Below are 22306 nucleotides of genomic sequence, written 5' to 3'. Positions count from 1 at the left end.
TGATCACCTCATCTGTCTCCTGAGAAATCTCTATGTGGGACAAGAAGCTACAGTTAGAACTGGATATGGAACAACTGATTGGTTCAAAATTGGGAAAGGAGTACGACAAGGCTGTATTTTGTCTCCCTGCTTATTTAATTTATATGCAGAATACATCATGCGAAAGGCTGGGCTGGATGAATCCCAAGCTGGAATTAAGATTGCCGGAAGAAATATCAACAACCTCAGATATGCAGATGACACAACCTTGATGGCAGAAAGTGAGGAGGAATTAAAGAACCTTTTAATGAGGGTGAAAGAGGAGAGCGCAAAATATGGTCTGAAGCTCAATATCAAAAAAACGAAGATCATGGCCACTGGTCCCATCACCTCCTGGCAAATAGAAGGGGAAGAAATGGAGGCAGTGAGAGATTTTACTTTCTTGGGCTCCATGATCACTGCAGATGGTGACAGCAACCACGAAATTAAAAGACGCCTGCTTCTTGGGAGAAGGGCAATGACAGGCCTAGACAGCATCTTGAGAAGTAGAGATGTCACCTTGCCAACAAAGGTCTGTATAGTTAAAGCCATGGTCTTCCCAGTAGTGATGTATGGAAGTGAGAGCTGGACCATAAAGAAGGCTGATCGCCGAAGAATTGATGCTTTTGAATTATGGTGCTGGAGAAGACTCTTGAGAGTCCCATGGATGGCAAGAAGATCAAATGCATCCATTCTTAAGGAAATCAGACCTGAGTGCTCACTGGAAGGACAGATCGTGAAGCTGAGGCTCCAGTACTTTGGCCACCTCATGAGAAGAGAAGACTCCCTGGAGAAGACACTGATGCTGGGAAAGATGGAGGGCACAAGGAGAAGGGGGCGACAGAGGACGAGATGGTTGGATAGTGTTTTCGAGGTTACCAGCATGAGGTTGACCAAACTGCGGGAGGTAGTGGAGGACAGAGGTGCCTGGCGTGCTCTGGTCCATGGGGTCACGAAGAGTCGGACACGACTAAACGACTAAACAACAACAACAACAACAACAACAACAAAGAAAATTTTGCTCTAGGAACTATTTGTAGGAGAATAATTCTCTTTCTTTGCAGCGTCTCCCAGATTGTTTCAGGGACAGCCAAATAAGAAGCAGTACAATGTGAGTTTGAATCAGGGCTGGCTTCTGGCAAGAAGAAATGTGGTATCCCAGAACTCTAAAGGAGTAAAGGAAGAGCTAGAAAACAACAAGGGATAGTGTGGCAGTGGGAGCTGATGAGCCCCTGAGCTAGGGATATAAAACATGGGTAGCAACAGCAGCAGTGCTGGAATTAGACTTATTGTTGAGGTAGGTTGATATGAAACATGGCAGTCCTTGGGGAACCCAGATCCCAAGCTATGAAAGAGGTTTAATGTTTAACAAAAGGACGTCAAACTGGGCTTGGAAGGAAACTTAGGCAAATCTGGCCAAACTAGTGAAGTATTTTTCTAGTAGCAAGCTGTACACTCAAAATCTTGGATGTTGTGTTTTGGACTGACTTTGAGCTATCTTCAAGAACCTCATCATATGCAACATATTACAGCAGCTTAAACAGGTTTCCAGAGAACACACCACTTGTTTCCAGAAAAGATTGCAGCCACCACAAGAGCCTAAGCTGATAGAAAGCACTCTATGCCAGCAAGGACACCTTTAGCTCAACTGAATATAAAAGAAACCCTCATTCAGTTTGCTCCAAAGTAGGAACACTGGTAAACTCTGCATTAAGATTGCGAGCATCACAGACATAACTACTGTTTCATGTCTAAATGCCAACATCTGTGAGGGGAAAACATCCTTTATATACCCGGTAGAACTTTGATGCCAGCTTTGGTGTTCATATGACAATATTAAGGTGAAATAGGAAATTCCTCGCATTTTTGGTGCTGACCTTGCACACGTTACTACATCTACTGCTCGCTGAATTTGGAAAATTTTGTCCCCAACTGCAGATGAGGATGTGGAACTGCTTGTAGCCTGTACTGCATGCAAGGCTGACATGATTGAACGGTCTGTCACCCACCCGCCCGGCCTGCCTGCCACACATGCTCACAGTAATATCCTGTACTGCTCATAGATGTCAGGAAAAAGAATTGTTTTCTTCTTGACATCTAGTTTCTATGTGCAGTTTTGTTTTATGTGGACGAACTTTCCAGCAGTTGAGGCCCTCACCTGCAGTATGATTTGTTGCTGCGCAGGCATAGAGATTTATCTCATCTTCTGTTTGTGAGAACTAGGCCTTACTGTCACCTGATAGATGTCAAGCCCTTTGTGTGAAGAGCTGCCAAATGATGTGGTCACCGTAAACACAGGAGGAAATGGAAAACACTGGGATGGTCTGCTATCAGGAAACAGCTTTTGAGAAATTTCTGAAAAGTACAAATTCTGCGGTGATCCTTTCGGAGCAGCTTATCCCTAAATATGACAATTTTAGTCTTTTGCCTTTCATCAAGATCATATACGACATTGATTATCTGTGCAATATGTTTACTTATTGTCAGGATTAAAATGAATTAGGTTGTAATTCAAGCAGTAGTTATTTTATTGCTCTGTATGCATTAATTATTGCAGCAGTAAATACTATTTCAGGTTAATATTAGCTAATGCCTGTTAATTTGAGTGACTCCAGTGTCTTCAACAGCAACAGGACTTTACATGCGAGATTATGAACAATATCCTGAAACTCTAGTACACCTGCTAGGAAATGAGTCCCACTGACTATAGAATTGCAGAATTGGAACAGACCCTGAGGGTCATTTAGTCCAACCCCCTGCAATGCAGGAATAACCCAATATATTGGAATTTACTTCTGGGTAGACGTGGATAAGATAGCACTTAAAAATCTCTTGCATTCTTAGCAGTGAGAGTAGAAGCCAGGCTTTACTAAAAGGGTTTTTCTAACATTCTCAGTCCCGTGGCGAATGTGATTTAAATATTTTGCTGTAGCTCCATGTATAGGAACCTGTGTCTCTCCATCCCACGACCAGATAGTCTGCTGATCTGGAACTTGGCCAGTTGTGGGGATTCCTTGTTATCAATCATTTACTGAACATTTATAATAATGGTGCAGTAATACATTTCCTGCAGTTCCTGTTATGTCATTGAGCCTCAGTGGCATTTTCTCCCAAGGAAGCAAGCAGATTTGGGATTGGTGAGCCAGTCGTTGAGATTATACTTCCTTTCTGTTGAACTGCCCCTCCTTGCCACTAGCAATCGCCTTAACTTCTCTGTAGGGCTGACTATAGCAGTTTTACAGCAACATTGGTGATCTCAAGAGACAACCTATTGGTAGACCCAATTGGGCTTTTTGGTTTGGGATGTTGTCCACAATGAAGGAGACAGTAATTAAGAATTTTATTGGAAATCTTCCTCCTCTTCTCCCAAGCATAATTCCAGGCTGTTGGCTAGGAGATAGCTGTGAATTATATTCATTGGGTGGGGTAGGGGGAACAAATTTCATTTTTAAAACTGCTTAAACGTTTTTGCTTTGGCAGAGCTGTTTTGGAAAAAGTATCTAATTGCTTATGCTGGTCATTTTATCTCTCCCAAAAGCATTTGGGAAATTATTGCATTAATAACTTTTTCACCTTGCATGAAATGTTTGCAGGTTTGCTGACAGTTCCTTTCTCACTGTTGTTGTTGTTATCTCTTTGATTCGGAAGCCCAACATAGGAAGATTAGGTATTCCTCATGGACCTTCAGGGGAGAAGGTGGCAGTCGTAACAGTGGATGACTGCGATACTACAGTCGCTGTTCGTTTCGGAAGTTTTATTGGAAACTACTCGTGTGCTGCTCAGGGAACGCAGACAGGCTCCAAAAAGTAAGACGCTTTAAAAAAATGTTACTGTTCACAAATGATATAAACCACTTATCTTGAAAGACCTTCTCCTTATCTCTTAGGTGTGCTTAAGATGGGTCACTGTCATATGCGAGTGCACTTTCAAATGTGACTGTGTTAAGAAAGAGTTTTTCCTGTTTAGGGAAGCTTTTAATGTTTAATAGGTTATTGTATTTTAGTGTTTTGTTGGAAGCTGCCCAGAGTGGCTGGGGAAACCCAGCCAGATGGGCGGGGTAGAAATAATAAACAATAATAAATTCTTATTATTATTATTATCATTTGTGTTGAACTCACTAGATGATTTCTTCTAAGTAAATTTGAGATTGGAGAGAATAATTATTTTAGATGCAGTCTCTTTTATTGGCTAGACAACTGTTGTTATCATGGTTTATTACATACCTAAAAAGCACTGCAGGGTATAAAATAATAGAATCTAAAAGAAAATACACAGGTGGGGGGGACAGAACGTAGCCCTGCAGGTTTACAATCTAAAATTTCAATCCTTATCATGAGCAGCCTTGCAAGCCAAATTCAATATTGTGTGATTGACAGGTGGGTGGCCCCCGCGCACCACTCAAAAGCCATTGTGGGGGGATTTTCTGATACCTGATTTCTAAACGTCTTTGGATTTCTGATTTCTTAAGGTCTTTGGATCTAACTGGCCCTTTGCTCCTTGGAGGAGTTCCAAACTTGCCTGAAGATTTTCCTGTGCACAACAGACAGTTTATTGGATGTATGAGGAACCTCTCCATTGACAGCAAGCCGATTGACATGGCCAGTTTTATAGCCAACAATGGCACTCTTGCAGGTATAAACTCGATATTGCAGGGACGAAAACAGAACAAATGTGGTTTCGTTTCATTGAGGAGTAATATCCCAGTAGGTGGGTGGGTACGGGAGCATCAAGCAGCTAACCCACCCTCACTGCCCAGCCTTGGCGTCAGGCCCCTCCCCTCCTCCATGCTCTGCCCTCTCCCTCTGCTTGCTGGTGAGTACCGGCACTTGTTGGATGATAACTCCCTTCATTCCTGACCATTGATTATGCTGACTGGGACTGAGGGGAACTGGAGTCCAACAATGTCTGAAGGGTCACATTTACCCCACTTACCCTGCAGAGTAAGTGACAAGAACTGGATTTCAAAGGTGACCTTTGTTGCAATACAGTTTCAGTAATCTGAGAAAGAAGAGTCTGTATCCTGGGTAGACCCCCTGCACTGAAAAGAAGGGGAGGTCATGTCATGTCGCGAATTATTTAATGCACTCACTGATGGTGATATTGCATCTTTGAGTTCCTTAACTTCCAAGAGTCACAATCCAGACAAACTTTTGGGTGCCCGCAAGGGCTTGTGTGCAAGCTGCGGAGCTTCCAGCGGCAGTTTGCTTTCTGCGCAAATAAACTGCTTTCTAAAAACTCCCCAGAAGTTTCAAAATTGTCCAGCAGTGCTGCAGTTAGAGGTAAGGAAGCTGCACAGTATCTGCATAACTCATAGCAGCAGCAGCCCCCCCCCCCCGGATTACTGTGTATAGTTGCAGCCATTCAGAAAGCTAACAATGAGATTAATCGTAGCTTGTTCTTAGCATGGGGGTCGGTAGAATGCTAAACAAGCGGAGGGCTAAACCGATTCTTTTGGAATGCCAGGCTGTTTAGCTCAGAAGAATTACTGCACCACCAACTGGTGCCAGAATGGAGGCACCTGTGTGAACAAATGGAATACCTACGCCTGTGAGTGTCCCCTGCAGTATGGAGGGAAGAACTGTGAGCAAGGTGAGCAATTCGTCCGTTTTCCGTTTAACATGTAAAACATCCCATAATATATGAACAAACATGAATTGCTCCAGGGCAGCTTCTGGGCCCTCAGCCTTGTATTTTGGCCCATTAGGTGCTTTCGTAGAATCATAGCATCCATGACAGGTGGACAGCCAACCTCTGCTTAAAAACCTCTGAGGAAGGAGACTCCACAAATGCATAAAATAGGGTGGGTAGTGTGTGTGGTTCTGTTATATTGTCCTAGTATAAGCAAAACTGTGTACAACCACACCTTTTTTTTCAAACTTAGGAAAAAGGATCTAGAGCTTTGTTGCAATAATCTTTTTTTTTTAAAAAAAAGAACATTAAACCACAGGTTTCCTCCTGTAAAACTAATGAACTCAAAAATACATTTTGATGGCGTGTTAATATCTAATCACGATTTGAGTCAGAACCTATTTGACTCATGTTAAGTAGCAGGTTATTAGTCCCCTTTTGCGTTACGTTCCCATAAAATGCACTTGGAGCAGAGGCATAGCTCTGTATTCCTGTGTAAACCGATTTTCCTGCGGGGGGGGAAAAATCTCCTTAGAAAAACATTGGATTCATTTTATTGTCAGGAGGCCCCAGATCAATTACTTATTTCCCGTAACGTATCTGTGGGGAGAAATATGCATAAGGGGAAATAAGTAATGTCAATAAAAGGGAACTCTTAGCAATTTATGACCAAGGTGAAGCAAACATTGGAAGTGTGTGGGGGGATGATGGCTGCTGAATGCCAAATACTTTGGAGACCCACGTGTATTTATAAGAGGGCTGTCAAATATATAGGCCCTGGGATGTTCATGACACACCAACCATGTGTTTTAGTCTACCAGGTCTTTTATAAAAAACACACACACCTTTTTGCGGCTCACCTGGGGCCATGAAAATGAAGTTTATTAACCATCTGGTAGGCCTTGATACATAAGATGGCATGTCTACTACAGCCTAGAGAGTAGAGCTTGACAGACCCATATTGCTGTTGAAAATCTGAACCATAAAATTCAAGCTGGGTTTAGTTACCTTGTGTTTATAAAGTTGATATTAGAAATGATGCCCTTTTTTACACATATAGCTGAGCTCAGCATGCCTGTTATGCAGTGAATGAATCTATTCTGCAGCAAGCTTGCTGTAGGGTTTGTTGCTTCAGACGGGCGAAAGCTTTTAAACATTTATGTGGATTTAAGGACGATATACAGATCAGCTGCTCCGAAAGGGTTGCAATCTATATACTGCCATACAAGCGCCTGCTGTATCTGCTCTTTCTTAGTTGATACTGATTTCCACTGGTAGTTGATGCAGTGTGTTTCTCCAAACTGAGGGAAGTGTTGGCTATCATGGCACATACATTTAAAGCCCCATAATAGACCACTTGGAAGCCGTAATTCAACATGTGAAGACCATTAGTTCGCTATATTTAAAGTGTAGACACTAATTCTTTGCCAGAGCTGAACCACTTGAGTACTGCAACTTGCCCTTAATTTACTCAACAATGCCCACTTGGATTTGTGTGCTTCCAGGCAAATATCCACTAGCATGTCTATCCACATCCCACTTTCCATGGAAGAGATGTCCTGAGCACAGTCTCAGCCAGCCACACTTAGGAGTGCCATGCTTTGATTTATGCCAGTGCAACTGAGAATGTCCTAAAAAATAATTATGTGGTGTGTGTGTCCCCCATTCCATCTCAAAACTTTCAATGAAAATTCTGCCTTTTGTTTTGTTTTCTTTTTATCCAATGTTGCAGTAATGCCTTTCCCTCAACGTTTCACCGGAGAAAGCATCATCATCTGGAGTGATCTTGATATCACTATTTCTGTGCCATGGTACATTGGTCTCATGTTTAGAACGCGCAAGGTTAATGGCATGTTGATGCAAGCAAATGCAGGAGTCTCGTCCAAGATCAACATTCAGGTAGATTGGTTCAACACAGCACCAAACTTAAATATGTATACTGTACTTAGTCATAAAGCACAGTCCAATACATGTTTGCTCAGAAGCAGCTCCAACAGCGTCACTAGAGGCTTATCCCCTAGTATGCTTACTCCAGGTAGCAGTTTATGTTCATAAGTCTAGAACAAACAGGTAGGAGAAATTAAATGCTACAGCACTGATCAATCCATTTGCCATAAACAGACGATTCTGATAGAAAATAATAGATTGCATTCAAATGGAAGGCAGACTATTGATACAAATATTTCTCAATATATATTTAAAAACAAATAATAGGATAGTCTGGAATGTGCAACCTTTGGTTTGCTGCAGACTTTACAGCCCAGGTGAACGTGCAAACTATGCAGACTGCAGGTATCATTACTAGTGCGTGACAAGGGATTGAAATAGAACCCGTTTTTTCCAGCAATGAACCGAAGTTAATGTTTTCAACAGATACTGAACAGATATGTGGTTTTTGAAGTCTACGATGGATTGAACCAGGTGGCTAGTTTGCGGATGACTCAGTCCCGAATCAGTGATGGCGAGTGGCATCATGTGCTAATAGAACTGAAGAGTGCAAAAGACGGCAAAGACATCAAATACCTGGCTGTTGTATCCTTGGATTATGGGATGTATCAGGTGAGGTGGCATCGGTAACCTTTCAGCATAAACATGAGAGCAGAATGAGCAACTGTTAGTAATACAATATGGCGGCATAACTGTGAACTATACCAAGGCCAAGTTGTTCTACCTTACGTCTGTAATGGGTTCAAGAACCTGTTTTTCCATCATTACCCCCCTTCCTTGCCCCACTTCTCATTCCCCATATCTTTCTCCTCACCCCCCCACCTCACAAAGCCTATGATAGCAATGTCTCACACCAAATGTAACTCGTCTGCAAATAGGACTGCATGAACTGAAAACATAGATGTTATATGTACAGTCGTACCTTGGATCCTGAACGCCTTGCGAGTCAAACAGTTTGGCTCCCAAACACTGCAAACCCAGAAGTGAGTGTTCCAGTTTGTGAACATTCTTTGGAACCAAACATCCGACGTGGCTTACGCGTCTTCCGATTGGCTACAGGAGCTTCCTGCAGCCAATTGGAAGCCGCACCTTGGTTTCTGAACGTTTTGGAAGTTGAACGGACTTCCGGAATGGATTCTGTTCGACTTCTGAGGTACCACTGTACCTTTGTTATCCATGAAAACCTTTCAATAAAAATAATTTTCAAAAGAACCCATTTTCCTCCAATGGTGCATGAAGGATAATATGGTCTCTGTAGTTATAATAAGCTAGATTTTGCAACTTTTCCAAAACCCACATATCACACATCGGAGCCCATAAGAAATTTTTAGCACCAAATGATTTTTATCCCTTCCTGGCTGCAGAACACACACACACACACACACACACACACACATAGAGAGAGAGAGAGAGAGAAGACTGACTGAACTGGCTGTCCTGTAGTTGAATTGACGGAGAAAAGGCATTTTACCTCTTGGAAATGCTTCCTTGTTGAAGCAGAACACAAACAGCTTCCATTACCTCTTTAAGTTTATTGTTGATTACGTCCCCTATATCAGTGAAATATTGTAACCGAGAATGTATAAAGAAGTGGCAATCTCCTTTGCTGTGTTCTTCATTTCAGAGCACTGTACAGATTGGAAATCAGCTGCCTGGACTTAAAATGAAAAGCATTATTGTAGGAGGCGTCTCTGGAGATCAAGTCTCTGTTCAGCAAGGCTTCTATGGTTGTCTCCAGGTGAGAGCTGAAATAAGTAACGAGGGGATGTTTACCCATGAGAAGCATTCTCATCTCCTCTGGGAATGGGCCGATTTGGGGTAGAGGGCAGAAAGGGGTGGCATTCATTTGTTTTTCTGCTTCTCTTTTAAACACTGAACACTTAGTTGACTTAATTATGAGGACAATGGGCACAAGTCCCATTTAAATTAATGAGACTTTAAGCACATAACTGTGTCCCCAGATCCGTTTGATTTTAATTAAGCGTATTGTGTCAGGCATCCAGTGGTTTGTTGGTTTTGATTGCTTTTAACACCAGCTTTTAAGAAGTATGGTTTCCGGTTCATTAGCTCTCCATGACTGATCTGGAATATTTTTTTTTAGGGGGGAAGGCATACCATTCTGCCGTTTAACACTGCATGTTAAAGCTGGGGCTCTAGTTGGGTGTTACCATTGTTTATGTTCCTTCACTCCTTTTTCAGGGAGTGAGAATGGGGGAAACATCCACCAATGTAGCGACTTTGAACATGAAGCAGGCAATCAAGATTAATGTCAAGGAAGGCTGTGAAGTGGACAATCCCTGTGATTCTAACCCTTGTCCCCAGCACAGCTATTGTAGTGATGACTGGGACAGCTATTCATGTGTCTGTGATCCAGGTAATAATGGCTTCAAGCACACTATTCATAGTAATGAGAGCCTGGGGGGATTATAGAATTCTGTGGTTATGAAAGTTCTTAAAGAACTTGGCAACAGTTGCAGAAATCCATGCTCATAATCCCATAAAAATCAAGAATAGCAAGCACCCATCATAGTTGTGGATGGTACCCTGTTGCTCTCCATTATCTTCGTGAACTCATTTTGAATGCCTTCTCTTGGAGGAGAAAAGCATCCTACCCGAAATGCAAATTCTTCTGCAATGTCATTTTTAAAAAAGCTGCATTTTAAAGGACCTATTAAATGTCCATTTGTTTTAGTTTGCAGAATTTTGAAAGGTTTCTCCTTGCTGCAGAACGGGATTTTCAGGAGAAAAATGAAAGATTGACACGAGCTTGAAAATAATCAGAGAGTTAAATATGTGATGGAAAAGCAAAACAGAATTTGATTTGTTTAGATTACAAAAAAATGGTTTCAATTTTCAAAATGTTTTAAGATCCTCCCTGTCTTTATGCAAGCCAGTTTCTTTCAAACTGGGTTTGACTTTGAAGTTCAAACTACATAACTCAATCTGAGCCAAGGTGTGCTTACTTCAGAAATAAGGCTGCAATCCACACCATTTTTGCCCTGGGCTAGGTGGGACATTAGACTAGGCAGAGGTGTTCCTCTGCCCTCAACCTGCAGAATGATGTTGAGTTAATGCACGTTTACTTCAGAGGTAAGACTGCAACCCAAACTCTCTTGCAACTGGGGTGTGTATGTGTTGAATTGGGCAAAAGGGTTCCTCTGCCCAACCCTATATTTTTAATTAATGCCTTAAGCAAAAAAAGGAAAAAAAAATGTGTGTGTAGGCGGAAATTGCTCCTAAATATGATCCCAACTTTTTAGAAAAGTATAACCTTACAGTGCTGTTAACAGTAATCTCTCTAGACAGTGGATTGCAGGAGGAGATAAATTTCCTGATAACCAAAGAGGTGCTATTAGCGAATAAGAATAAAATAGATTGCTTTCCTGAGATGCACAGGTCATAAATTACAAAGCAGTTGCTATATGTCTATAAACTTGTCTCCTCAGGGTACTTTGGGACAGAATGTGTTGACGTGTGCAGCCTGAACCCATGTGAGCATGTCTCTACCTGTGTTCATAAGCCAAGCTCTTCTCATGGATACACCTGTGAATGTGGGCAAAGCTATTATGGGCAATATTGTGAAAGCAAGTAAGCAAATTACACTGGCCAATTCTTAGCCTTCCTTTCCTACTCTGTCCCCCTCCCCCAAATCCCTTGTATTCATGTAAAGAAATGCTCAGTCCAATCAGTAGTCTGCCTTATTCAAAACAGAATTTTCCTTTATTCTTTTTATCATGTAGAAAATGTGCAAAGGGGCATATTTGTAACAAATTCCACATCAAGTGCTATATAACGAGTGCCACCATAATTTTTATTCAATAATAATTTTTTCACCCACCTCCCCTCCCATTTTCTATAACTCGGCAAACTATGCCTCAATGGTTTCAGTAGAAGAGATCTTTTAGTTTTTTGTAGCTCCAAAGCTGAACATTAAATATATTTTCCACCTTCTTTGTAGAATTGATTTGCCTTGTCCTAGAGGCTGGTGGGGAAATCCCATTTGCGGGCCATGTAACTGTGAGATCAGTAAGGGATTTGATCCTGACTGCAATAAGACTAATGGAATATGTCGGTGTAAGGTAAGCAAAAGATTGCTCACTTCATGTGGAACTAACGTTCAAGCTAAAGCATAACAAGTAACTGCAATTCAAAATGAAGCAGTTGTGTTGATGTTATCTATCATTTCTGCAAGCCTTCTATATTGCTTTCCATGAACCTGGCTTCAATAGCTACATTTCAAGAAGGAAAACATTTGGCCAACCTGAGAATTGGTCAAATGAACTTGTACAGGGTTATATTTTTGTTTGGGCTGGCTGTGACAAGCTGCGGACACCTACTTTCAGTCAGCAATAAACTTAGCACCTTCTGCACATTATTAATTAAGAGTATGCAGAATAAGCTTTGAAGAATTTCTCCAGTTGGGTCTCTCGCAAGCTCTTTTGCATATACATGCATTCACATGCTTGAACTAGTCACAACTTCTTGCCACGTGTATATAATTTGTGGAAGTAAAAACATGTAGTTACTTCAGAAATGTTGTTCACTTCGAACACGTTTCTGCCTCCCAATACACACATAGAAAGGGAATATTTCATTTAAAAGGGATGAAACATGCAGAGTACTTGACAGCCCTTGTTTTGTCCAAAGCTGTTAAGTTGTCATTCACACTCAAGGGGAAACTGTGATTAAGATGTGCATCTCTGTATTTTGAAACCAACCTTCTCAGGTCCAGATTGTTGGGCAAGTTTTCTCTGCTTGACTTTAAGCATCCTTTCACTGAGGATGAATGTTCCTATACCTGAGATAATCTTTAAATTGCATTGAAGTGTGAATTCTACCCACTGCTCATATCCTTGATTTGCAAGCACCTCTCAAGCCTCTCTCTTTTTCCAGGCAAACCATTACAGACCACAGAGCAGCGACCGCTGTTACCCGTGTGACTGTTTCCCTTCTGGTTCCCACACTCGCACCTGTGACCTAGAAACAGGGCAATGTCCCTGTAAGCCAGGAGTGATTGGGCGACAGTGCAATCGCTGTGATAATCCCTTTGCTGAAGTTACTGTTCATGGCTGTGAAGGTACCTACACATACTTCAACACCAGACCATTTTTGACTGAATTTTAACCCCGACTCTTAAAATCCGTTTTCATCTTTGCATCTTTTTGTTGTTTTGATTTGTTTCGCCTGCATTTTAATTCTTGCTATGTTTTCCTCTTATGTAAAGCACCCTATAATTATTTTTTTAATTGAAGGGCAATAGAAAGATTTCTGTAATAAATAAAATAAATTGTTAAACGGAATTTCAGAGAAAAGAGAATCCTGGCAGTGGGCAAATTTAATGTAAACAGAATATTCCAAATACTTGTGACTGCCTTTCCAACAGAGGCTTTTTCTGCAGAACAAATTGCCCGCTGCTTTGTTCAGATCTCCTTCTACATCTCTTGTAGAAACTTCTTAGATGAGCTTGCTAGTTTAAGCATGTACAAACCTTACAGCATCTTATGAGAAGCTGCTTTATCCTTTGCTTCTACTGAAACTGAAAACTGACGATTGACATGTTTTATGAATACCCTCTCCTCCTACTTTCAAAGTCCAGAATAGAACTAAGAATGTCTAAATGTTTGTCCTCAGCGAAGCAGAATCCCTTCTGTTATAACTTAAGTGCTATTATATTATCAGAAAAAGAAATGTTTTCTTTCCCTTCCACCTTACATAGTGGTTTACAATGGATGCCCCAAAGCATTTGAAGCTGGCATATGGTGGCCACAGACCAAATTTGGGCTGCCTGCTGCAGTGCCCTGTCCCAAGGGATCAACAGGTAAGTACTGCCGCTAACATATTGAAAGTGTTATCATAGCATCGGGGGGGGGGGGGGAGTGAGATTCTAAAACTTTGTTGTACACACAGAGAGTAATGTATTATTAGAGCCTGAAGACAAGAAACTTCATAGCATAGACAGAAAGTTTAATCAACATAAAACTATTAAGAATACCTTTTTTTAAAAAAAAAAATAACACAATGGGAGGTAGAAGGTTAAAAATCATGAAATGGTTGTAATATGGCAGGCAGGTCCAACAGGTAGATCGTGATCTACTGGTAGATCACTGGACGTCTGCGGTAGATCACCGGTAGATCATTGGCTTCCCCCAAAGAAGCTGAACAACTGTGGCTCCCCTAAAAAAAGCTCAACATTTTACCTCCTCCCTGAAAAAACTCAACAAATTTGACCCGAACCCCAAAAAAGGGGGTAGATCACTGACAGTTTTTAACTCTGTGAGTAGATCGCAGTCTCTTGGGAGTTGGCCACCCCTGCAATATGGGAAAAGAAAAAACATTTTTACTGAAAATATAGCTGATACATTCTCTTTCATTCTGCAATATCACCACATGTTTTCCATTGTGATGTGTATGTAATTTAAATGGTAAATAATGGACAGACAAACCCCTGGTCACTGATAGAGAATTATGCCTTAGAACACCTGTAATATTTCTAACAGTTCCTGATACCCAAGTTTTTATTCTAGACACAGCAGTCCTAACCCTTGATCTGTGCTGCTGGTAGGAGTTGGATTCAGTGGAAGTGTCGCTCCACCAGGTTCTGTTGGTGGAGTTTCCACCAGCAGAGGCCAGTCCTCTGCTGGATGTTTGGACACAGGGCAAGCCTGACTGTGGATCTGCTAGATCCAGAGCTGGCCCAGCCCCAAGTTCTGTGCTACTTTGGAGCTGCCACAGAAAATAGGTGGGGAAAGTGCCACCGCCCCACAGTCTGGCAGGACTGTAGATGTGGCATGAAATCTGCCCCTCTGTGTCCCTGCCCATTCTGCCTTCTAAGTTACAATAAATACTCTTCTTTAAGATAACCCAAAGCTCAGCATTTGTAGTTTTAAATGTGGCAAATGGCCGTCAACTATTGTCTCTGTCACAAACACATTTTCTTTTTAAGGAAATGCTGTTCGTCACTGTAACAGCGAGAAAGGCTGGCTCCCTCCCGAACTTTTCAACTGTACTACCCTTGCCTTTGTGGATCTGAAAATCATGGTAAGTACAGGGTGCTTTGGAAGAACCGAATGTCTGCTGACTTGTGCATCGTGTTGTAGTCATAGTTGCCCTTTAATATCGCTGGAAAACGTTGCCGAGTAACTGCTATGCCCACAGGGTGAGAACTGGGCATTCCTACATGGGATTACAGGTGTGTCACAAAGAGAGAGAAAACCCAATTCCTTACCTATGACTGTTACTCGCTTTAGAGTTCTCTGAGCATTCACATGTCCTGCCTGCTGCTACTGCTACAGAAACTTTTAGCACTCTTATTCAAACTGGAACCAAGCAGGAAGTGCCTTTTCTCTGCCACACAGAATATGCTCAGAGCATTAATTATGTAAACCTGGAAGGAACACTAATATTTCCTCTGGTGGAGTTTAAGCTTTTGATTGTTGGGTTGTGTATGTGCAGATTCTGTATCTGAGATTGTGCAGAGGCCACCAAGAGCTGGTTCACACGGTCTTTCAGTGTTTAGGCAGGCAGTACACATGGTGGAACACAGGAATAAGTGTTGGGCTCATAAGTATCCTCTTACATGTATACAGATGTGTGCACACAAACACACACATATACCTGATCACGTGACAGTCCAGGAGTCAGTTTCTCACTGCGCTGCATGTAGATCTACACACTTGGGGAATCAGCATCCCATTAAGCCCTTTGACATGGAAGAGAGGTGGAGTTTGCTTGCTAAGTTGGAGCCTTTGTTGTTTTGGGTCTTCAGAACGAAAAGCTTATCCGTAACGAGACCAACATGGACGGCGACAAGTCAGTGCACATAGCCAAAGTGCTCCAGAATGCCACCAACCACACGGGCTCCTTCTATGGGAATGACATTCGGACCGCCTACCAGATGATGCTCAGGGTGCTGCGGTATGAAAGCGAGCAGCAGGGGTTTGATCTAGCTGCAACGAGGGATGTGGATTTCAATGAGGTAAGAAATGCTGAACCGAAACTGAGAAAACTTGGGCTGCGCCACTTTAGCTCCAGAAATAGCGCAGATGTGTTCCATACCACAGTCCTACCCACGTCCTGCAAGGAGAGATCACAAAGTTGGCTGCGGAAACTGCACAGCATACGGTGATCCTTTAAGTGTTTCTGAAGAGTGAGACTTTGCGAAGGCTTTGAGTAGGATGTACTGGATCCATGCATCGTCTAGTCCCCAAAATAACTGCCGTGCGGAAAAGTCACAGAACAGACAAATCTCTTGTAAATGCATTTCACTTGAAAACAAATGCAGATAGCTGTTTCCCTATTTTATAGGGCCTGGGTTTTTATGTTATTTTTCTATTGTTGCTTTTATAAATCTTGATCATGTGAAATACTTAAAATAAAACAGCCTCAGTACCCCCCAAAAAAAAACTTTAAGCAAGACTACAGCAGGACGTGTCTGCATTGTTTCATTTGCATGTTTACCTGTAGCAACAATATTAGTCATTTTGGGGGGGACAGGAAGTATTGTTCTTCCATTTTGTGTGCAACATTCCCCCCTTTCTTTCTCCCAGAACATCATAAAAGCAGGTAGTGCTCTACTGGACCCTCGTGCCAAAGATCACTGGGAACACATCCAGAGGACAGAGGGGGGTGCAGCACACTTGCTGAAACACTACGAGGAATATTTCAGTAATGTAGCCAAGAACATGAAAAAAACCTACATGAAACCTTTCATAACTATTACCACAAACATGAGTAAGTAGCTGTCGTTCTTGATCAGATATGACTTCCTAATGCTTCAGGCCTAGGCCTGCAATGCTTATTTGATTCATTGGCTAGATTAATTAATTTTAAAAAGGCTTTGGGTCTGGGGAGGTCAGGAGAACCCCCAGAACAATGTGAGTGGGAGATTGTTCCATCAGGCAAACAGAAATGCTTGCACTAGCAGAGCAATCTCCTTGAAGGCAACACTGTAGTGGGAATTTTTTTAATGTCTAATGTCTTACAATTTTTTATGTGCTGTAAGCCGCCCAGAGTGGCTAGGGAAATCCAGCCAGATGGATGGGGTATAAATAATAAAATTATTATTATTATTATTATTATTATTATTATTATTATTATTATTATTGAATTCCTCCCATTGAATTAAGTGGTTGCATTCAACTAAGTTCTACTTAGAGTAGAGCCAGTGAAATAAATGTATATTAACTAATGGGTTTACTCTGAGTAGGACTAGCATAGAATAAGGCACTGCAGCCTTAGTCATTTATCTTAATGCCAAGGCTTATGTTATTAAGATGGTGTGAATGATGTACAATAATAGATCCAGATTTCCTCTCAACATCCATGTAGTTTACAAAGCAAAGCCTCACATTTACTAAAACACCACTGGATGTTTGACTTGTATGTGGCAGAAATATGTATTACAGCAAGTTCTTTTTATCTGTTTAGTTATTGCTGTTGACATCTTTGAAAAGTCTAATTTTACGGGAGCTAAAGTACCACGGTTTGATGCGATTAAAGAAGATTATCCTATAGATTTGGAATCGTCTGTTTTGTTTCCTGATACTTTGTTCAGAGCTTCCGATAGAAAAGGTAGGATGCTTATTCTACAGGCGTTTGGAAACCTGTAATGTGAATTCTCAGAGACAAAGGCAGTTGGATCCAGTTGTTGTTGTTGTTAAATTTGTATACAGCCCTTCATCCATAGATCTCAGGACAGTTCACAAGGAAAAAATGCAGCCTTTTAAATGTGTCTGTGGGAAGGAGGGAGGTTGTTTTGCTGTTTTGTTTTACTTACTTTTATGTTTTTATCCTGTATTTTACTTTGTGAACTGCACTGAGATCTTACGATGAAGGGCAGTATATAAATCAAATAAATAATAATAAATAAGCAACACAAAACTCAACACACACAATAAAAACAGGAACAGAACGAAACAACACCTCACAACAAAAATCCAAAATCAAAAATCCTCCCCAGGGAGAGGCCCAGTGAAGTAAACAGGATTTAAGCTAGCCAACGGATCTACTTCAAACATGACTAGGTCTGGATACAACCCAATATGGGTAATGTTTACTCAACAGAAGATTCAGTTTCCCCCTGTCTGTCCATTAACTGAGTATCGCCATGTCCATTTGTACCAACTCACGCCAGGTTTGGCTCGGCATAAGGCCATTTTCTTGATATGAAAAACTGAAGAGGGAAAAAAAATTCCAGTCATGTTTTATTTTTATGTAAATTACAATATTCATAAGGCAAAAATAAATGGGTCCTTTTAAAATCACTTCATATTTAGCAAGCTCAGAATTAGGTCTTTAAAGCATAACCCCAGCATTGGATGATAGTAAAACTTGGCATTGGTTTTATCTCCAGCCATTCCTACGATGAAGCCTTCAAACCTTAGATTGCCTTCTAAAATAGAAGATGAGCTTTTGAAGAACAAAAATGTGCTTGCAAAAAGAAAACGTCGGCATCCAGAGGACACTGCGCAGCATGCGGTTGCTATCGTGATTGTATATCGAACCCTGGGGCAGTTTCTGCCTGAGAGCTATGATCCTGACCGAAGGAGCCTGAGGTAAAACTGAGCTTCATTCATTTGCTTTGGGTAGCATTTGTCTATTGTGTTCTGGAATGGGAAGGCCTTGCTACCTGAGAGCAATCATGTGTTGCGATTTTAATACTAGATGTCTTCAAAACTTACAGGTTGTAGCTAACAAAGTTAATTCTCAGAGTAGACCCACTGAAATTAATAGACTTAAGTTATTCCTGGCCATTATTTTAGGGGGTTTACTCTGAATGGGACCAATATTGACCACAACTCTATTCATCCACAAGGCTGCCTGTGTTGTTCTAAATTATAATCTAATTAATCTATGTTAAAAGAGATATCATTTTGGTAAGAAGCTGTTAGATTTCTAAGGGTGGGTTCACACATGCTTGTACATCACCTGATTTCTAATGACTCATTGTTTCGCAGTAGAATATGTGCCCTGACTCCATTTAAAAATACTGTGTTTCAGGTTATGTCGGGCTATTGTTCTATCTGCGGTTTTGGATTTATGATGGCTCAGTAACATGCATAAGCTATCACTTGATTCTTGCAGTCATCACATGATAAGCATACATGTGATAAGCATACGCAGCGGGTGGCACTGTGGTCTAAAGCACTGAGCCTCTTGGGCTTGCCGATTAGAAGGTTGGCAGTTTGAATCCCCACTATGGGGTGAGCTCCCATTGCTCTGTCCCAGCTCCTGCCAACCTAGCAGTTCAAAAGCATGCCAGTGCAAGTAGATAAATAGGTGCCACTATGGCAGGTAGGTAAACAGCATTTCTGTGCACTCTGGTTTCCGTATCGGTGTCCTGTTGCGCCAGAAGTGGTTAGCCCTGCTGGCCACATGACTCGGAAAGCTGTCTGTGGACAAACGCCAGTTCCCTTGGCCTGAAAGCGAGATGAGTGCCACAACCTCATAGTCGCCTTTGACTGGACCTAACCATCCAGTGGTCCTTTACCTTTTACCTTTACACATTTGAACTACCCCTTCAAACTTTTTCCCTACACCACACCCATCTAAATTCAGTGGAAAGCTCTCATCTGAAACTGGGCAAAATACTATAGCTTTGTTTTCACGTCTGTAATGGTATGTTTTTCCCCTGTTTTTCCCCCCCAGATTACCCAATCGGCCCATCATAAACACCCCAATAACCAGTGCAATAATTTACAGAGATGGGGAATCTTTACCAAATCTTCTGGACAGCCCCATTATGATTGATCATGCATTGCTGGAAACAGAGGAGAGAACAAAACCGGTCTGCGTGTTCTGGAACCACTCAACTGCGTATGTTTCACAATCTGTATTATTTTGGAAAGTTGCTGTTGCATGTGGACATGTTAACGTTAATGGGTCTTCTTCATACAGCTAGTCTGAGAAAGGAGTCGGTGACAATCTTGCGTTCTGCCACTTTCTATCAGGAAGGGTAAATCTTAGAGCAGTGTTTAGCTCTGGTCGAGAGAGAGAGAGAGAGAGGTTTTTCGTGCCCCATTACATTTCTGCTCAAGGTCCAGACAGAATATTTGGCTAAAATAAAGGCAGGCTGCTTAGTAGGAGGAAATGTATGTGTTGTCTTGTAACAAGTATCATGTGAATCTAAAGGGAGCACACGAAGAGACAGTGCACACACTGTCCAAGTGAAGAAGATGCAAGTTGGCCCAAAGGCGGTCCTGCAAGTCTTTATCGTAACTTGCTGTTGCTCTCATTAGTTATCTTCATTGGTTGTAATGAAAAAAACTCAAAAATACATGCCTGTGGGCGGAATGAAGTGGATTCTGTGAGACCTCTGACCTCTCTATATTTCATCTTCCAAAACCATATTATGGGTGGGATTGTAGTTTATTCTAAGGATTTCCTTGCAAGAGAAAAAAAAGGGAGCTTGCATAAAATACCTATGTCTGCGATATATGTTGTGCTAATGCAGCCCAACAGAGGGTTGTTCGGCTGGAGCTCCCATGTCAGCAAGGGCCTTCCTACATGTAATTTTAATTGCATGACTTGTAGCCAAATCGGGGGCTTTAAAAATGTAAGGGGTAAGTTTGTGATTTCCATGCTGACCGCAGCTTGCAGGGAACTTCCCTCTCTCTCTCTCTCTCTTCAGCCACTGTCCCAATGGAAATCCGCTCCCGGCCCTGCAATTTGCAATCCAATTTGTGCCAATGGCAGCTTTTTTCCATTGCTAATTGCACCTGGAAGACAGGTGAATACCATTGGGATCACAGCTGTGGAGGGAACGGCCGTGGTCCCCTGCTTGCTGTAGTGGTGATGGAAATCATGGGGTTCATATCTAAGACCGTTTTTAAATATCCCTTGATTTGGCTATAAGCCGAGTAATATGTCGTGTGCAGCTAAGGTTTCCTGTCCACATATTTTTACATCTAACTAAGGGGGAGTCATATGTCACCTACATCTTTGCTAACTGTGACAGGATCATAGGAAGCTGCCTTATGCTGGGTCCATCAAGGTCCATCAGTATTGTCTCCATGGACTGGTAGCAGCTCTGCAGGGTTTCAGACTGGGGACATTCCCAGTGCTCCTTCCAGATGCCAGAAACGGAACACGAGCCTTCTGCCTGCAGTGCCAATGCTCTGCAGCTCACATGGGTGTAAATTTTAGACTCCTGGTGGGCAGTTAGTTTTCTTGGAAGCCCACTTTGAGTGTGAAGTAAAGGATGGAGAATCAAGGCGCCAACTCACATCTCTCTCGGTTGTGTGCTGGCAGGTCTGTTACCAGAAACACAATTCCCATCACAGCCTTCCAGTTCTCCACTTGATGGACAAATTTGGCAGCTAAGCGGCACTCCTTCTGGGGCCAAATTTAGTTTTGATTCCATCAGTTTCTGATCTTGACTTTAGACAGTCTCTTACCAGCCTGGGAACAAGAGCAGCAGCAACTATACATTTGATAAGAGGGCTATTAAGTTCAGTAGGAACTTGATAATTTCAACAGAAGAAATTTGAGCACATGCTTTGCTCTCCAGGTGCAGTCAGTGAGACCTAAAGTGCCCACTTTTCTCTGGATCATGCCCTTCATTCCTGTATGCTAAGATTACAGCTATTACCGCCTCTGCAAAAAAATATGCCATACATCAAAATGGCATATTGAAAGCATGGGAAACGCAGGCTCTTTCACTAGCTATACACTTATGCAATCAATAGAAGAGCATAAAAATATACACATGTCAAATAAAGAAAGAGACATATAATAATGAGTTTTACTACAGTGTGTTAACGAAGAGAAGATTCAATACTATTTGAAGATCAAAGAGACAGCTAAGCCTAATAAAGTAGTAAGAATGGGTTACATAGTTTATTTAGGCTACCTGCATATAATTTGGACATTTGTCATGTTGAGGCAAGGTTTAAAGAAGCGGCAATCTTTCTATTTTAAGCATCTGCTTCTTGTGCTTCCCTAACCGCCCAGAGTGGCAGGGGCAACCCAGTCACATGGGCAAGGTATACATAATAAATCATTATTATTATTTACTGCTGCTGCTGCTACTACTACTACTACTACCTGTTTTTGCCTTATGGAGCTATGGTAGAACACATGGCTGCGCTTCTTGGGAAGACATGGAGAGCACCAAATTTATGCAGGTTATTCCTGTCTGTATTTCCTCACAAAGTTCTGTGCATGGAAATTGGCAGAACAGATGCATTGCTACTTAATAGTCGGCGAGTGAAGGAGAGACGGCCATTTAAGGAAAATAGCAATTCGTCATTGAAATAGTTCCATCTGCCAGCCAGTCATACAAATGTCATTGGATTTTTATTTTTATTTTTTATTTTTTTTGCTTCATTTCCCATTGATTAGAATTGGAGAAACCGGGGGCTGGTCCTCAAAGGGATGTGAGCTGTTCTCTAGAAGCCAGAGCCGAATTGTTTGCCAGTGCAACCATATGACCAGTTTTGCTGTCCTAATGGATATTTCAAAACGTGAAGTAAGTGCAGTTTCGTGGGGATTTTTTTGGTTTGTTAAAGTTATGAAATTAAGCAGGTTTGAGTAGACCTCCATCAGTGTTTTGTGTTTATCTTGAAAGGCAAATCACCAGTTTATCAGAACGGCGTGCCTTGACACTAATTCCTGTTAAAGTTAGTTTGCTTGTTTTTACTAATTTATTTTGCTTGCTACCATCTTACACTGTAGATTTCTCTGAAACAAGTTACATCACCACCACATTCCTGTT

General features: G+C 41.7%; 1 protein-coding gene across 3 annotated transcripts in view; it reads left to right on the top strand.

The window, feature by feature from the left end:
* CELSR1 (cadherin EGF LAG seven-pass G-type receptor 1) overlaps positions 1 to 22306 on the top strand; it is a 160486-nt gene that overhangs the window by 112519 nt on the left and 25661 nt on the right. For all 3 annotated transcript variants that reach the window (XM_028747628.2, XM_028747627.2, XM_028747626.2), the window contains exons 6-23: positions 3667 to 3824; positions 4487 to 4650; positions 5482 to 5607; positions 7379 to 7545; positions 8020 to 8205; positions 9218 to 9331; positions 9793 to 9967; positions 11040 to 11181; positions 11552 to 11672; positions 12487 to 12670; positions 13310 to 13411; positions 14537 to 14631; positions 15359 to 15568; positions 16140 to 16323; positions 17020 to 17163; positions 17945 to 18146; positions 19240 to 19407; positions 21934 to 22060. In XM_028747628.2, coding sequence (XP_028603461.2) covers positions 3667 to 3824; positions 4487 to 4650; positions 5482 to 5607; positions 7379 to 7545; positions 8020 to 8205; positions 9218 to 9331; positions 9793 to 9967; positions 11040 to 11181; positions 11552 to 11672; positions 12487 to 12670; positions 13310 to 13411; positions 14537 to 14631; positions 15359 to 15568; positions 16140 to 16323; positions 17020 to 17163; positions 17945 to 18146; positions 19240 to 19407; positions 21934 to 22060 — 2769 coding nt within the window. The remainder of the gene's footprint in view (positions 1 to 3666; positions 3825 to 4486; positions 4651 to 5481; positions 5608 to 7378; positions 7546 to 8019; positions 8206 to 9217; positions 9332 to 9792; positions 9968 to 11039; positions 11182 to 11551; positions 11673 to 12486; positions 12671 to 13309; positions 13412 to 14536; positions 14632 to 15358; positions 15569 to 16139; positions 16324 to 17019; positions 17164 to 17944; positions 18147 to 19239; positions 19408 to 21933; positions 22061 to 22306) is intronic.

Source organism: Podarcis muralis, chromosome 10, assembly GCF_964188315.1.
Source record: "Podarcis muralis chromosome 10, rPodMur119.hap1.1, whole genome shotgun sequence".
Classification (NCBI taxonomy): domain Eukaryota; kingdom Metazoa; phylum Chordata; class Lepidosauria; order Squamata; family Lacertidae; genus Podarcis; species Podarcis muralis.
Note: the sequence above shows the minus strand (reverse complement) of the source record. Positions and strands in the feature narration are given on the sequence as shown.